Source organism: Perognathus longimembris, chromosome 28, assembly GCF_023159225.1.
Source record: "Perognathus longimembris pacificus isolate PPM17 chromosome 28, ASM2315922v1, whole genome shotgun sequence".
Taxonomy (NCBI): Eukaryota; Metazoa; Chordata; class Mammalia; order Rodentia; family Heteromyidae; genus Perognathus; species Perognathus longimembris.
The window spans coordinates 21,061,152-21,078,571 of NC_063188.1; the positions used below are offsets into that span (position 1 = coordinate 21,061,152).

Below are 17,420 nucleotides of genomic sequence, written 5' to 3' on the forward strand. Positions count from 1 at the left end.
TTAGCATTGTCTAAATAGCCCAAAACCACCACTGTGGGGGCAATTTTGATTCACCTTTAATTTTCACATCTTAAGTGCTCTACAGTGTTACTTCATAGGGTTTGAACTATGGATCATGCAACATGAGAATCACTTTGGAACTTTCAAAAGGTACTCGCTGCCTTACATATGAAACTGTAACCCCCCTGTACTTCATTTGACAATAAATGGAACAAAAGAAGAAAAAGTACCTAACTCCAAATCTACTAAATCAAACTCAGTATTTTAACAAGCCCCCATTCTTATATACATTGATGTTTGAGAAATACCATTATAGACTCTTTCATTGCTTCTTGTATCTTCTTCTTTACACTAAATTATTTTTCACTGAAATGTACCTTTTCTACATGAGATATCTCTCCTTCCTTAAATTCAGTTCATCACATAATTTTGGCTGAATCGTTGTTCTTTAATTCCTATTTTGTATTCATGGCTCTGTTTTCTACTTCATCCCATATTCTGCTTCAAGATTATTTTCTCCAATGTGTCCAAAAGTTTTCTCTCAATATCAAAACTAGGTCCATGCACATACTACACAAGTACTCTACCATTGATGCATAACACCAACAGTTTCTCTTCTTATAAACCTTTAATGGCTTATATCCTTTTCTGAATAAATCCCTTGTTAACTAAGGCAGTGTAGAATGTGTTATCATTAGTTCTTACATCCCTATTTCCAACTCAATCTATATAGATAAATACCTCACACCTTCACTTTACACTGCCCCTCCTCTTCCTTTTACTTCAAGCTTCCATTTCTTTTTTTAAATTATTCTCTAACATTTTTTCCAGAAGCTCTATTGAAATTCTATCCTTCTGCTTGTAAAGTTCATGTTCAGTATTATCCATTTTTAAATTCATTAATTGAATAAGTATATATTGATGGCTAATATCCTTTACATGCAGTCACCTACTTTCTTCTAGATTCTGGAGATACAGAAACATGTAGCCATGGTCCTTGACCTCATAATGTTTACATTCTACTGGGGAAAAACACCCAGTCAACAATAAATAATAATATATGTTATATAATATAGTGAAATTGATAAAGGTATCTAAAAGACCGAACAAGGAGTATCTTTTAACCAAACAGTTTCACTTGTTGGATACCCAAAGAACTTATTTTTCTTCACTGTGTGGTTATTTGTATACATATCCCTTTTCCTCTGTGATTTTCAAAGCTCCTTGAGAGTAAACTGCATCTTATTCATCTTTGTAAGTCTTGTACCTACCAAGACAGAACTCAGTAAATAATGGTTAAAATGAATCAACTTGATTGAAATAAATGCAATAGGAGTTTAAGAGAAAGGAGAATCTGACATAGTACTTGGTTAGAGAAGGCTCCTTAGAAGCTATTTAATTTGGACAAGCCCTTGAAAGATGGGTGGTGTGAGAAGGAAGAAAAAGCTGAGTAAGTGGTTTTCATGGATCTGTTCTTGAAAAGCTGAAAAAGAAAGTGTTGCTTTATATAAAGTAAGATCAATCTGATATGTAATTTTCTCTGCTTTTCAAACCAGTGTTCCAGAAGGGACGAGCAATTGACACTGGAGAAGTCGACATTGGTGCACAGGTTATGCAGACCATTCCACCCGGCTTATTCTGGCGTTTCCAGATTACTATCCACCATCCTATATATCTGAAATTCAATATTTCCTTAGCCAAGGACTCTCTGCTGGGGATTTATGGCAGAAGAAACATTCCCCCTACGCACACTCAGGTATCTGATATAATAGGTATTTTCTGAAACCCCTTTGAGGATGGTGGGTTGGACAATTCCGCTTGTGAATTATGAAGTGTGTATGAGTCAAAGGTGATAGCAGGAAAAAAAAATCTTTGCAACGGAGAACTTTCCAAAATACTCACACTCAAACTAACGAAAATAAAAGTGGTATGGATAAATAAAGAATGCATTAAGCAGAGCACTTTCAGGAAAGTAGGTTTAAGAAAATACTTTAAACTCAATCCCTGCTTCCTGAAACAGAATGATCTTGAGTTCACAGCCCTTTCATCTTAGCTTCACTGCCTTCACCCTCTTCAGTGGTTCCGTATTTCCCTCACCTGCTTGTTCAATGAAAGAGTGCACATCAATCAGACAGTTGTGGGAAATGAGTTGAAAAGGCAGGTTGCGTGTTACAGATATAAATTTTTCTATGAACAATAGTTCATAACTCCAATATGTAAAACTTCTTTAGTTTACATAGCCCTTTTATAAACCTTAGCCACGTCGTTTCTCTTGTTTTTACCAGAGTTTATTTCTTCCTTATATTAAACCATTTGGAATTTTGATTTATTTAAGAGGTATAAAAGGAATTATATATCTAGCCTATGCTTTTTTCCCTAATAGACATGATTAGAGTCAAAACCTTATATTCTAGCTAAGAATAGACAAGGAATCAGAATATCATTCAAATGTGACTCTGAAGAGATGAATGTGCAAAGAAACGTGCTGATTAGAATAAAAGCAGTCCTTTGAATATTTAGATCTGTAACCACAAAGGCAGTAAATTATGATGAATGTTCTTAAATTTTCCACTATTTATTTATTTTAAAAAGTAAAACTGATTTTAATTTGTAAAGGTCACATTTCTAAGCAGAATAAGTGTTTTCCACTTTCGACTATTAGATACTTCAGTAAAATGTCAAGATTCTCTTACGTAATAATAAATATTTTTTCTTCTTTTTATTTTTTAAGCAATCATTTTGAATAAAATTTACAAAAATAGCATGAGTTTTTTTCAGAATTAATAAATGCTTTTGAAATTAAATATACTTCAAGCTTACTAACCTTCTCTCCCACTTTACAGATCCCCAAAGCAAAGGTGTATTGAACACATTCACTGAAATGAGAAATGGTAATCACTCTAAAAGCAAAGGCAGTTCAGTTATTTTTGTTCATATTTTTCCAGTTTGATTTTGTGAAGCTAATGGATGGCAAACAACTGGTAAAGCAGGATTCCAAAGGCTCTGATGATACCCAGCACTCTCCTAGGAACCTAATTTTAACCTCACTCCAAGAGACAGGTTTCATAGAGTACATGGATCAAGGGCCTTGGTATCTGGCATTTTACAATGATGGAAAAAAGATGGAGCAAGTGTTTGTGCTAACTACAGCAATTGGTAAGCTATTTTGGCTATTGTTTTACACTTAGAGTATAGCTCTAAAAAGACACAAATGATGAAAAGTAAAACAGGTGTTATTTGTACTTATGGATCATTCTATCTTAAATTTATTACTCAGGATAGGCAACTGAGAGAAGCTAGTGTTATGGTTCTCATTGATGTTGTTTAAGTGCTGGCTAATTTTAATAGAAGCACATATTTATTTAAATTCATGTCATCTTGGCTTACATTTTCTCTTGTTCCTCTAACTCATTTTTCCAACATCCCTTCTTATTTCTCTATTTTACAACGAAACTGAGGAAGAGTTGAAAATTCCTTGTTCTGTCTTCTCTTTCCCGTCTTTTTCTTTTCCTTCTTAAGACTTTGAAAAGGTTCACTAGTATTTTCTTCTATTCCAGTACACTTGCCATTTATCGTTTCATATGTTCTCAAATGAATAATGACTTGGGTAATATTATTACCAAGGCTACATAGATGAAATAATTTAGAGAAGGAACAAATGAGAGAAGCCCATTTAACTCAAGTTCTATTATTTAAAAGGCAAATAAATACCTTTTAAAATAGGGGGAAAATGGCATCAATGCAGTCCTTTAGAACAACTGATTCTAGAACTAATAAGGCATCAAAATACATAAAAGTAGTTAGAGAAAAATATTAAGGATAATAACTTGAGTCATTCAAAGCCATTTCTTGCAGATTTTTTTTAGTCTGATAATCATCACAATGGCTCTTTCAGCGTACTCAGGGCCTTTAAAAACATCTTCTTTTTAAGTACAATGCCTGTACACACTTTTATTCACTGTAACTCCAGTTAGTCAAAGACATCTCACTCTTTTGTCATTTTTTGGTAAATTCATTCCCTATGACCCTTTGTTTGAATAAAGCTGAGCTCTTTAGCAATTTTAGAGTCCTGAGGGTAAACAGCTCATAGACACAGTATTATATTGCGTGACTTTTCCTCAAACACATTCCTTTTAAAAGAAAGGAAAATATTTTACAGCTGTCAGTTTTCTGCACAGATATCACCATTTTTATCCTTTAGTTAACCTGCTCAGCCATATGTTCAGAAAGATGTGTTGACTGTTAATAGATATCCCATCTGCTCTTTATACCAATTCTGTTCTATTTTTATTTGATGCTGAAGACCTTGAGTGAGTAGAAAATGGTATCCCAGCTGTAAGATTATTAAAAGCTTTCCTCTAATCAGAAAGGTAGTAAAATCATACTGATGATTTGTTGATTTTTTTCTTTAAAGAAAGATACCACTGATCTTCCAACTTCAAAAGACAAAGAATTTGTTTGTTCAATTAGTTTTTAAAATATTCAGTCATGTCACTCTTTTGACACACACAGTACATCTATTGAACCTATCATGCTGAAAATATCAAAGCCCAATTTTGATAATGAGTAGCATTAAATGATAAGAGATAGTTTCTCCAGAGGAATTAGAGAAACTAGAAGATGTAAAATATTTGTGAAGATTTTCTTTCTTTTTCTTAATATCTAAGCCCAAGTTAAAAACACTAACCACACTAATAACATTTTGAAAATCAGTAGGCCCAGAAATATCCTTGGAATTTCTTCCTGTAACTTTTCTCATCCCAAATGGATGGCTAACTGTGAGATCCATTTCTGTCAACCAGAGTATCAAGCTGTCAGTTTCATAAACATTTACATATTCACTTCTTGCTTCTGCGCCACCCTTCATTTATTCCGTACTGTCCTTTTAATACTAGAAGCAACAGAACCATTACTCTTTCTGTCTCATTTAAAAAACTCCCCAAAATAATTAAAGACATATAATTTATCCTAAATTTTCCACTAGTTTTTTAATGTTCTTACAGTTTATCTCAGAGTGAAAAAGCTAATATATTTCCTAAACAAAGTAAGGCTTATGCGGATGTGTTCTAAAGGTTGATCGTTCATCTCTATTATAGTGTTATAAGCAGTGGATCATAGCTACATTTGGCCCAGTACTTACAAGGATGGGCATAGAATTAACAAGTGCCATTGTTAATGTTAAATGACATATATAAATATGAATTCTTTTCCAGTAGTACGGGCAGAATTGTCAATATCCCCTAATCATAGGCATCTTGCCCATACATAATAATGTATGCCACATAGGGAGGGATACTTTCTCAAGCACTCTGCCAGATACTTTGCATTCAGTTAGCTTATTGGATTCTCATCAAAATCCTGAGAGCTTACACATGGTGATTCTTAAATTACAAATAAGGAAACAGAGACTTGGGAAGAGTAAATACATTTTACAAGGTCTGTCAATTAACAAGTGACAAAACTAAGATCTGAGACCCAGTATGTCTGATCTTTAGACTACACTCATTCCATAAAATTACCTGTTACATTTATCTGTTTCCTCCTATGAGAAAAACTGCCAGAAGCAAAACCTATCAGCAACATAGATGTGAATACACTGTCGTGTTTTATACAAACGGGTTTAAGCATGTCACTTCAAAATTAATAATAGCAATAATGAGCTAGAGTCTGAGAAATTATAGTGAAACAAGTTTTAAAAGACAGAAGGTTCAGCCTACTATAGACAAACTTCCGGCTTTTTCTGTTAATGTGGTTCTGAGGAATCGAATCCAGGGCTTCATGCATGCTAGGCAAGCACTCTACCACTAAGCCACATTCCCAGCCCCTCCTAAACCTCTTTTATTGCCTTTTCTTCTCATTTGCATAACTGAAGTTAAGCTCTGTATAGCAGTGGGGACCTAGAAACTGCTTTTAGATAAGTCAGTAAGATGTAGAGTTTTTTAAAACTTATTTTCATACCAAATGTTAGCACCTATTTTCAAAGTAATAAATTCTCCCAAGGCTGCTTCTATAACATTGTCAATAAGCACTCGTGTAAAATGAAATTCAACTCTATCGACATTTGAAAGCTTCCTTCATGCTCTCTTATTCCCCATTCAGGACAGGGGGAACCTAAATGTAGATTTAGGAACTGCCATTACTACTTGATTTAAGAAATCTAGATATATAGAAAACAGAAAAGTAATCACTTCATCTCTAAGCAAAAAAGACACTTTTTATGCCTTTGTAAAATTACTTCTTAAATAATATAATGATGTGTCTGGAAAGAACTAATATTATAATAAGTTAATAATGGTGGACACTTTCCTCAGTGTCACATTCTGGCCAGTTCAGTAGTAGTTCATCTAATGCTATGCACTACGTGTTATCTGTTTGAGTTTTCTACCACTGATCAGACAAACCAGCTATCATAGACCTGCAAAGTGTGATCTAAAATGTTCATGTGAGGGTGAGAAGAATGATCTCTTCTGACTGATGTCCAAAGAGCCAATGGATTCATTCTCAAATTTCTAAGGATGCATCAATTGAATGAGATACTACTTTTTCTTGCTTTTTCTTCTGCCCAAGACAGAACTGCAGCATATAGAATCACATGTTCTCTGTGTTGCATATTATTTAAAGCTTTTGTACTCATATAGTGAGTACTTGCAGGTTACCCTATAGCATTTGTGTTAGAATGTATATTATTAGGCTACATCCTCAGAGATACACTCAGTGGGTGTGGAGCTGCAACCCAGGCTTCTGTATTATAAAAGCATGCATGATGATGTTATTTATGCATGCCAAGACAACCTCCTACAATCTTTCCTTCTGATTGGATAGCTTATCCAAGTGAAATTTAGTGAAAAAGATAATTTGGATGAAACGAAGGGAAAGTAGGCACATGGCAGAAGCATGAATTTCATAAACCGAAGTATGAAACTCTGGATCTAAAAGTGCTAAGTATGGAGAATTTGCAGAAAAGAATAATGGAAGAGGATAAACCATATGCACGCATGCGTGTGAGTGGCATGCACCCCCACTACTAAAAAAAAGCCTGAAACAATAATCATACCAGCAATCATGGCTTATAGATTCATGGTTTTATCATTATTATACTGGAATACAATTTTAAACTGGTTTCTTTGTAATTTTATATTTGTAAAAGTATAAATTTTTGGGAAAGTTACTATGTTGAACTTCACATCTTATATCACCATAACTACCTCTACCTATGGTTACCTTCAAAGCCTTCCAAATTACCTTATAAGCTATTGTCCTTATGAATTGAAATGAAAATAATGACAAAAAATTGATAAGCATTTATAGTCAAAAGGACATTTCTCAACAAAATACTTAGATTCTGATGCTTTTAGTGATGGAGATTTTAGTATGAACACTTACTTTAAAAGCCTTCCATTTTCATGTATTAATAAAATTGTAATATTGATTATCATATGTAAGCTGTCAAGACACTAGATTAAGTATCCTAAGTTGCTAAGGAGCAACTTTATTTGCTATACTTTAACTTTAAAGAATAAACAGTAGTCTTTGTCTTTTCTGATTCATTTTTAAGCCTATTTGGGCTTTGAGAAGTCTCCTGTTAAATTTCATGTATTTTAATTTTGTTGTCTCTTAATACAATCTAGACACTTTATACACTTTAAAGATGAGGTTGGCTTTTAGTTGTTTTAACAGCTGATTTAGCAAATTCAGCAGTGTATATCTTACAAAAATCTTGAACAACTGCTTTTGAGCAGAAAGTACTCCAAAGATAGCAGAAGGCAAGACTGATATAGGTGCAAAATTCCTTCAACTGAAAAAATATTAAGGACTTTTTGGCCTAAAATCTTGCTCATTTTTTCTTTCTCTTCATATTAATAGAAATAATGGATGACTGTTCCACCAATTGCAATGGAAATGGAGAGTGTATTTCTGGCCATTGTCACTGTTTCCCAGGATTCCTTGGACCTGACTGTGCTAGAGGTAATGCTGCTTGGTTACTTTGATTGATTTAGGGAGATAGATGTCATTTAGTAATAATAATATGAACAATAGTCATACTGGCAGCAGCTGTATCAATACCCCCTAACCCCCACTACCAAAAGCTGAGCACTTCCTATGTATGGCTTTTCTAAACATGTTGAATTACTGGGTTTTTTTCCCCATTTCATTTCATTTTTGGTACTGGGTATCGAACCCAGAACTATGCACTTGCTTAGCAAGCACTTTGCCACTGAGTTTATGTACATCCCGCCCAGAATTATCTTTTTTAATTCCTACTTTCTACAGTAGTCCTATGAGGTAGATTATCCCACCTTGATGATCAAACAGAGGTTAAGTAACTTCTCCAAGATTACCTAACACCTGAGATGTGAGCCTAGATTGCCTGATATGCAACCACTACATAATGCTTATATTTGTGCCCATAAATTGAAACACAGTGGACTTTCTTTGAAAGTGGGCAGTTAGTAAGTACTTATAAAAACTACTAGGTGCAGAAAAGGCGGCTAATCAACAAATTGAAGTAGCCTAGAAGGTAAGAAATGGAAATGAAGAAGTTAAACTTGGCAAACATTCTGGTTTCTACACTCACACAGAGTTTTCTTTTACTGACTGCTTCACATTGTATTTTTTTTCTCTTTTAAGGGAGCTCTAGTCCCCCCACCCTTTTATTTTATTTTTATTGTCTGCAGAGGGGTTTCAGTTATACATGTAACTTATTAAGTACATTTGTTGTCAAATTTGTTGCCTCCTCCCTCATTTTTCTCCCTTTTCCTCCTCCCGACCCCCTCCCAAGTTATATAAGTTAGTTTACAACATATTGTCTTGTAAGTATTGCAGTTGCATTGTTTCACCTTTTACTCTTTGTCTCACCATTTTGATGTTCCTCTTCCCTTCCCTGATTCAGACAAACCTCTATAAAATACCCAGGCTACCAGAATCAAATACAGTGACAACAGAGGCTAAATTATAAGGAAAACAAAACAAAAAGGAAATAATTTCACCAAGTACATTAAAAATAACATCAATGATAAACCACTTGTTTCCATATGTTGAAAATAATTTCCCTGAGCATCATCTTATATGATCATAGATGCATAGCTATTGAGCTATTGTATTTTTCCACAATTTTTATTTAGCATCAACTAGTTTTTCCAATACGTTTCATTTTGATGTGTCTATATATGCATACAATGTACCTTGACCAGATTGACTCCCTCTGTTATTCTCCCTCATCCTCCTCTACCTTTCCCAAACCAATCTCAATGACATGTAATTTTCACATATATACATGAAGTATTTTGACCATATTCCAACCTCATCCATCTTCACCCTCTTTATTCATCTTCCCTTCCAAGTAATCCCTAAACCCTGACAGGAACTGTATTAAACTCCTGTCATTCATTTTTAAGTCTAATTGCTCAAAGTGGGTTCACCATGATATTTCACACATGCATGCCCACACATACACACACATCAGTACTTTAATCAGAAAACCCCCTCACTTACTCTCATTTTCCCCATCCATTTATTCCTTATTACTCAACAGATTTCAGTGAGTTTCATTATGCCATCTTCATTCACAGATGGAATATATTTCAGTATTGTTCACTCCCTCACATCCTCTTTTTCTCCCTCAGCCTCTTTAAATATTGGAAAGGTTTTTTGGCAAATCACACATCGAGACCTGTATCTTTTATTTTAGATATGGCTTTTCTTCATTTCAATGCATTCTTCATATGTCCAGTCTGTAATTACTTTAACCTCAAGTTTATCAGACATATAGTTTCTTTAGATTAATCTGAAAGATTGGTAACGCATTTGTTTGGTTTTCAGCACCACGACAGATCTTGAGGAGTGAGTGGTAGGAGGGCATGTAAGTCATAGTTGATATTTAACAAATGAATAAGACAGGATATAGAATCTCTGTCCTCAAAAAGTTTATAGTTTTAATATGGAGACATAAAAGATCAAACCAGAATATGTATTTCTAATAAAATTTTGCACAGTGTTATGGAAGTAGACATCTATCCACTATAAATCTAATTACCCAGCTTTTTAAGTATAATATAATGTGAAAACACCCTAATTGCTAGTTTTAAAGTCCCCAGAGAAAACCCTGCATTAAAATAATAATAATAATAATAATTGTTTTAAAGAATCGTGGAATTCAAAGAAACCATTTATTCTCCATTCAGGATCTCATCATTTAATCTCCACTCCAATAAGAGGAAAACTTCTTAATTGTGAATAAGTGCTTCTTTAATCATGAGTAAGAGAAAAGTAGCACCATTTTTTCCTGAAATATTATACAGGAATCAAAAGAGAATTCTGTAGAAATTTGGAAAGCATTATGAAAACATTACACATTCATTTGCCACTCTGCAGATTCATGCCCTGTGCTTTGTGGTGGGAATGGAGAATATGAGAAAGGACACTGTGTTTGCCGAAATGGATGGAAAGGGCCAGAGTGTGATGTTCCAGAAGAGCAATGCATTGACCCAACATGCTTTGGTCACGGCACCTGCATCATGGGAGTCTGCATTTGTGTACCAGGATACAAAGGAGAAATATGTGAGGAAGGTCAGAGCCCTATTTCAATCTATTGCCTCAGGCTTTTTTCGCATTCAATTTTACAAGGTGTCATCCTATAAATCTAGTAGAGATGTAAGTATTTTGTGCAAAGAGTAAATGTTCGCCATCTGCTTACTACAAGGAATAAGGGGTTGAGATCAGGTAACTGTCATATCTCTTCTGATCATCTCTGTTATTATACATGGTATTGTATGTTTGATATCAATAGTGTAGTATGTTCCTTCTCATTTCAAATAGATTTGGGGTTTTGTTTTTATGTGCGTGTGTGCCAGTACCAGGGCTGCATGCAGGGCCTGAGTGCGTCTCTGAGCATTTTTTGCTCATTGTGAGTGCTTTAGCACTTTGATCCACAGCTCCACTGCTAGCTTTTTGGTGGTTAATTGGACATAAAGGTCTCATGGATTTTCCTGCCCAGGCTGCCTCTGAACTATGATCCTCAAATCTCAGCCTCCTGTATCACTAGGATTACAGGCATGAGCCACTGGTATGTGGCTGTTTAATACTGCTTTATAACTTGGGAAACTCCATATAGTTAATTTTTTCTTTGAATGAATTACACATCTCCGTTTGAAGAACATAATAAAAATAATGCTATAAAGACCTTTGAAATCATTTTGCCAATGTTTTCTTTGGGAATAGTTTGTAATTACTACACTTATTATTGCTGGGTATAATTTAGTTTTTATACCTCATGCTGAAATGACCTCCATGCCAAAAGAAGCAGACGTTTGACTAATGAGATTCAAAGCAATGCCTTTATATTATATTTAACCCAGTGTAATATTTACAAAAATATTTTGAAATGGCAATAGTTTTATCATTTGAAGAGACACATCAGAAAATAAGTTTGCTAGTAATCAGACCTTGTTCATGCCACATTCTTCAAATACGACTGATTTCAGAAATAATATTAAACCATTACCGTGGGAGATGGTCTCATCACAACTGTTGTTCAGGGAAAAGGCTGCTGAAAATGCACTATAATTGCTCTTTAAAGATTTGCTCATTAAGACTATTACACTGCATTCTAAAGGGTTTAATCTCATTCCACTCCATGAATAAGGAAAATAAGGAAGATTTCAGCTTTCCACCTCCAATTAGCAGTAGGGGACTTTGGTATGAAAACTCTGTCTATCCCAATGAATAACATGGGGTCTAACCAAGTTACTGGAGTTCCTATGTTCCTATTGGAAATTATTTCTGTGATAATCAAGCTGTAATCATTATATTGAAATTGTAAATTCAGAATCTGTGTGGACACCCACAGTTAACCAAACAATATCTACAACTTGCAATAAAAATCATATAACCTAACCTATTATATCCTTCTAATTTTAATTTTGTAATAAGTCACAGAAGAATTTAGTTTAAATTATTTTCTTCCAGGGGTACTGAGGAAATTTTGTAGAATATCCAATATAATAAGAAAGAATGTTTAACCTATTCAAGAGTATAAGCTTTATACATAGGACAGAAAAAGTATTTAAAATGAGATATCATAGACCAGAACCCCATGATCTGAACTGGGCTACGGATGTGTGTTGTTTGGTTCACATATGAAGCATTTGTGTTTTTTTAATTATTGTTGTTCAATGTGACTTAGTTTTCAAAAATTTCAAAATAGAAAAGTATCATATTAGACTATCTATTCAGAGTTCTTTACCAATAAATAGGAAATCCATACCATGGGACCATACCATAAAATGCTAGCAATCAATTCTCACCAAATGGAAGTGGCTGGCTTGCTTTCAGTTCACTTCCTATGTTCTTACATCTAGCACATTACCTATACCCGGTGTCTTCAATTTCTTCGCCTGATTCAAGTTTCATTCATATCATACAAATGTGACTAACATGAAAACACAATGAAACAGTTATATTAAGTATCATTTTATCTACAAAAAAGTTGTACCTTCATATAACAAAATGTACTTCAACTAAAAACAATTCTATACTTCGGAGTTTACTTCCTTTCCAAAATGAGGAATCAAATTAGATGTACCTTTGGGTATTTGTCTTTTGATTAGCTCAAATAATAAAGTAATGTGTGAATGACCTTGAAACCTTAAGCTAATTATAAGGGCAAAATAACCCTAATTGCAATAGTGTTCAGTGAGACTTAATCTGTTCTGTGATAACAAGCCACACCCTAAAATTGGACCAGACTTGCAAATGCAAGTAAGTTGTGTCAATCTATTTCCATTACTGAGAAAGTAATTTAATGAATAATCTTAATTACAATAAGTTATTTAGTCTCATCTCATTTATATAGGAAGTCCAGAAATGTAGAAGTCAACCTTCCCATTTCTCACAGAACATTATTCATTCAAAAGCACAAGACACCTTTTCTCCAAATAAGCATTGTAAACTGCCTCTCAAATCATTCATACATTCATTAAAATATACACAAAAGTTTCCAGACTCACAAAATCGCAGGCAAAAGGAATTGGTTCTGTGACATTCTAAGACATTAAAAACTATGTCAGAGTGTCCTGATAGAAAGAGAATACATAAAAGAATTTTAAATTAAGTTCAAAATGTTGTATTTTCAGTGCTTCTAAGGAATAAATGAGAGATTATAATAAACATGTAAATTTTATTTCATGCAACAGTAAGCACCTTGCACAATAACTTGAATAATCAAAGCTTAAAATTTTATATACACTTCTAGACATATCAAAATAAAAGGTATCATTCTAATTTCAGAAAGGGTAAAGAATGACTTATGAAAAAAATCTTGGTGTGGTTTTTTACAGAACTGAGCAATTCCTACTCAAGGGGCCATACTGGTCCACCCACCCGTTTGTGTGGGGGGTACTGCAAACTGTTCACAATTTCACACAACATATGTATGACTGTTTTCTTCCAAATTTAAGTCATGACCTTTACAATACCCTACCATATTTTTAAGTGTTAATAATCGTCTGGTTTGGACACAATGTTTGAATGAGTCATTTTATTGCCTAATTAAAGCAACATTAATGATATAATTCTAGGAAATCAATGTAAATATCTCAGTTTCATTATCCCACACCTGTTCCCTATTAACCCTCCTTATCCCTTTTCTTGGCTCTTCAGAGGATTGCTTAGATCCAATGTGTTCCAGCCATGGTATCTGTGTAAAAGGAGAATGTCATTGTTCTACTGGCTGGGGAGGAGTCAATTGTGAAACTCCACTTCCTATTTGTCAAGAACAGTGCTCAGGACATGGGACTTTTCTTCTGGACACAGGAGTATGCAGTTGTGATCCCAAGTGGACTGGATCTGACTGTTCCACAGGTACATTGGACTTATTCCTTCTTTCTCTAATCCTTCCTCTCAGGTAGTTCTTCTTAAAATAAGATGCATAGGGCATGGTAAACATAAGCAACTTCAATGTGTTGTGATTTAGTATTTTACTGCGATTTGGCTGTTACTGATTTGTTTTATGTTTATCTTTTGTCACTGTTGGAGATATTTGTGTTTGAACTTTTGTCCTAATTCTGTATTCTCCTGTAGTTATTTCTCAAATTCCCTACTGCCAATTCTTTGCAGATTCCTTCAAATGTCCTAAACTTTAATAATCATCATTTCTACTACAACTAATATATGACAGCATTGCCCAAGAATTCGGGAAATGCTTTGAGAGTATATTCTAAAATGATGAAAACTTGATTAAAAAAGAAACTTAATTGCAGATGGAAAGGAAAAGACAGATGCCATGGAGGTTAAGACACAGAACTTAGTGAATATGTGAATATAAACAGGCAGGGATTTGCACTAACTGATTCATCATTGGCATTTTCTACATTCTACAAGAATCTAACATTACTGCTATATGAAGTGTTCAACTATTGAACTAATTTTTAAAGTACTTATTGTATACCACATGTTAAGCTTTTGGGATATATAGTGAGGAGAAAATAAAAATTCTTATACTAGAGAGCCCGAGAGTCTTGCAGGGAGAGATAGACAATGAATAATCAACAAGAATATGACTTCTTAAACAAAAGGAATCTGAGAACCAGAAAAGCCAAGTAACTAGTCAAAAGTCATAGACCTCCCTAATCACAAACTTCCAAACAGAAATCATATCTACTTATGTCATTCTCTGTCTAGTGTTCATGTAAGCCTCACACTCCTACCCTTACCAAAAGAAGACTGAATTGAGATAGGGAGCCAGAACACTTGTGAATAAATTAACTTAATGAAAAAGAAGAGATAAATGACATCACAGACCAATTGCATGAATGACAAACTTTCGTCCTCAAATTCTGAGCCCCAGCCACATTCACTCATTCTGGATTCAATAGCAAAAACCCACAAAAAACATTTCTTCCTCACAGAAGCAAAAAGGTGGATAAGCATGATCCCAAACTCAGCAGCCTCTCAGACTAATGGCTTCTCAAGAAAATTACCAAATTGAAAAACAGGGAAAGGAAATGCCTTCCAAATCTCAAGTGTCATGGTATGAATAGTCCTTCTGAGATTTTTAAGCTCCATAAAGGTTGTTCCCATAGAGCATATTTAACTATCGAGATGATCTCACTGTGCAGACTTTTAATTGAGTGTACTCAGTACAGGAAGCAATTTAACATCTGATTCTTATAATGGATCATGTCATTTCAAAGGTGGATATGCTCTTTGCCATTGATCATTTTCTTCCTCTAAGCTTAGCTGTTAGCATGTTAACTCTGTTTTACTGGAACCAAGAGAACAGCAACGAATGGTTCATGATTATTTTCACTATGTTTTTCTAGGTACACTAAGTGTTGTCAGCATCTCTAAGTTGATATTAGATACATACTTCTTTAAGCTGGCAGTCTCATGACATGTCATAAAGGTTAACATAGTCTTAAAATACTCAAGAGGATGACAATAGAAGCTTGTTGTATCATAGTTTTGATTTGAATATACCACTGGTCAAGTCATGCTGCCCTAAACCCCAAACTCATCATTTAAAATCTCACTAATACATTTAGCCTATTCTAAGGGTAAAGCTAGAGCTTCTGAGATCATTATTGTAATTTTTTACTATTTTTCTTTTGTAAAATTAATTTCTCCTGGTCCCATGGGCTGTAGAGTATATACAGAGGTAGAATTCAGACCCTTTTTCCCCTCTCCCTGTGATAAAACATACTATGAGTGACTTATGATGTCACAAATGATGAGCAACATTTCCATGGGAAGTAAGCATTTTCATATAAAGATGACTCTTGTACTTCATCTCCCACAGTCTCCTCTCATATCAATGCATTGTAGAAGTGGATTAACCAGTTAGGGAGATATAAAGCATTAGAAGCTTATATGTCTCTGAATATGCTCTTTGATATACAATAGAAAAAATATATATAAAGTAGCAAACATCCAAGGAGATTCAAAGACATCAGTTATGAAGATAGTTGGTTTGTAAGCCATCCTATGACCTGCAACAATCTTGCCTATCCACACGACAGTGAGTGTGTGTCTATGAGTCTGTGTTTATGCATGATGTTTTGAGTAATTCACTTAATTTTGTTGGGTTTCAGCTGTTTCATTTGTTAAATGGTAGAAGATAAACCAAAAGAACCTTGGGATCTTTCCCAACATTAAGATCTATGATTCTTCGTACTGTATATTAGATAATTGAAACTGGTTGTAAATGGTTCATGGATCTAGTACATAAATTCTCTTAACTCCATAATGTTCTGGGAGAATATATTCATTCAAATAGTTTTTTCTCATTAGAAGGACACTTATACTTTGATATACAGACCATATCGTTTAAAGATTTACCTCTATATATGAAGATAATACATATAAACACAAACATAAATGTGCGTGTCTTCATTATAACAATGTCTTATTATGTTGTTAAGTATTCCCTAATGGATAGTGATATGTGTCTACTAATAAAACATAATGAGAAGAGGAAGTTGTAAGAGGTTCTTATAATTACTGTTGCTAGGGAAACTTTTCTTGATTATAAAAAGACCATATGCTTTAAAAATTTGTTGGTTTCTCCCATTATTGAAAGTGCCAATAATCAAAAGATTTTCATATGTTTCTATATGTCTAGCACGTATAATGAATCACTTCCCAGTGATTTCCAGGAATTGATGAATAGTTTTTAAAATAACTCCTGTTTGCACAGTATCTTTCATCCTCATAGTCCAGATTCAGTAGATCTATATAGTCTACTTCATAAAGAAGCCTCAGTACAAATATGCATAAAGAAGGTGGATATTGTCCAAGTATTTTACATGATTGCACAAAAAATTCAACAATGGAACCTGCTGAAATTGTTTTAAGGGCGTGTTACTTAAAGGGTAACTCTAATTATGGGACACTGTATGCAAGTATCACATTGAATTCCCCTTTTAACAACTAATATGTGCTAATAGACTTACATTGCACATGCTGCAGGAATGACTACGCATCAATGAATCATACCACTGAAGGAAAAAGTTGTTTTCATATAAAGTTACTATAATAGAGTGTCTTCAGTAGAAAAGAAGCCAATGATGTGGCCAAATTAGGAACCTAGGATTTCAGGTACTTCCCCTTCTACAGTTCTTGACACATACCCAGATTTTTTTTTTTTTTTTTTTTTTTTTTTTTGGCCAGTCCTGGGCCTTGGACTCAGGGCCTGAGCACTGTCCCTGGCTTCCTTTTTGCTCAAGGCTAGCACTCTGCCACTTGAGCCACAGCGCCACTTCTGGCCGTTTTCTGTATATGTGGTGCTGGGGAATCGAACCCAGGGCCTCATGTATACAAGGCAAGCTCTCTCGCCACTAGGCCATATCCCCAGCTCCACATACCCAGATTTTATAGAAACAGTGGCTAAATTTTAAAAAGTGTTTCCACTAGTTAGCAGAGTATTC

The 17,420-nt window shown here is 34.4% G+C and overlaps 1 protein-coding gene across 6 annotated transcripts in view; it reads left to right on the forward strand.

Annotated features, from left to right (window-relative positions):
- Window positions 1-17,420, forward strand: part of Tenm1 (teneurin transmembrane protein 1) — a 786,931-nt gene that overhangs the window by 537,261 nt on the left and 232,250 nt on the right. For all 6 annotated transcript variants that reach the window (XM_048335936.1, XM_048335935.1, XM_048335937.1 and 3 more), the window contains 5 exons: window positions 1,557-1,756; window positions 2,946-3,156; window positions 7,864-7,965; window positions 10,372-10,566; window positions 13,657-13,857. In XM_048335936.1, the coding sequence (XP_048191893.1) occupies window positions 1,557-1,756; window positions 2,946-3,156; window positions 7,864-7,965; window positions 10,372-10,566; window positions 13,657-13,857 (909 nt within the window). The remainder of the gene's footprint in view (window positions 1-1,556; window positions 1,757-2,945; window positions 3,157-7,863; window positions 7,966-10,371; window positions 10,567-13,656; window positions 13,858-17,420) is intronic.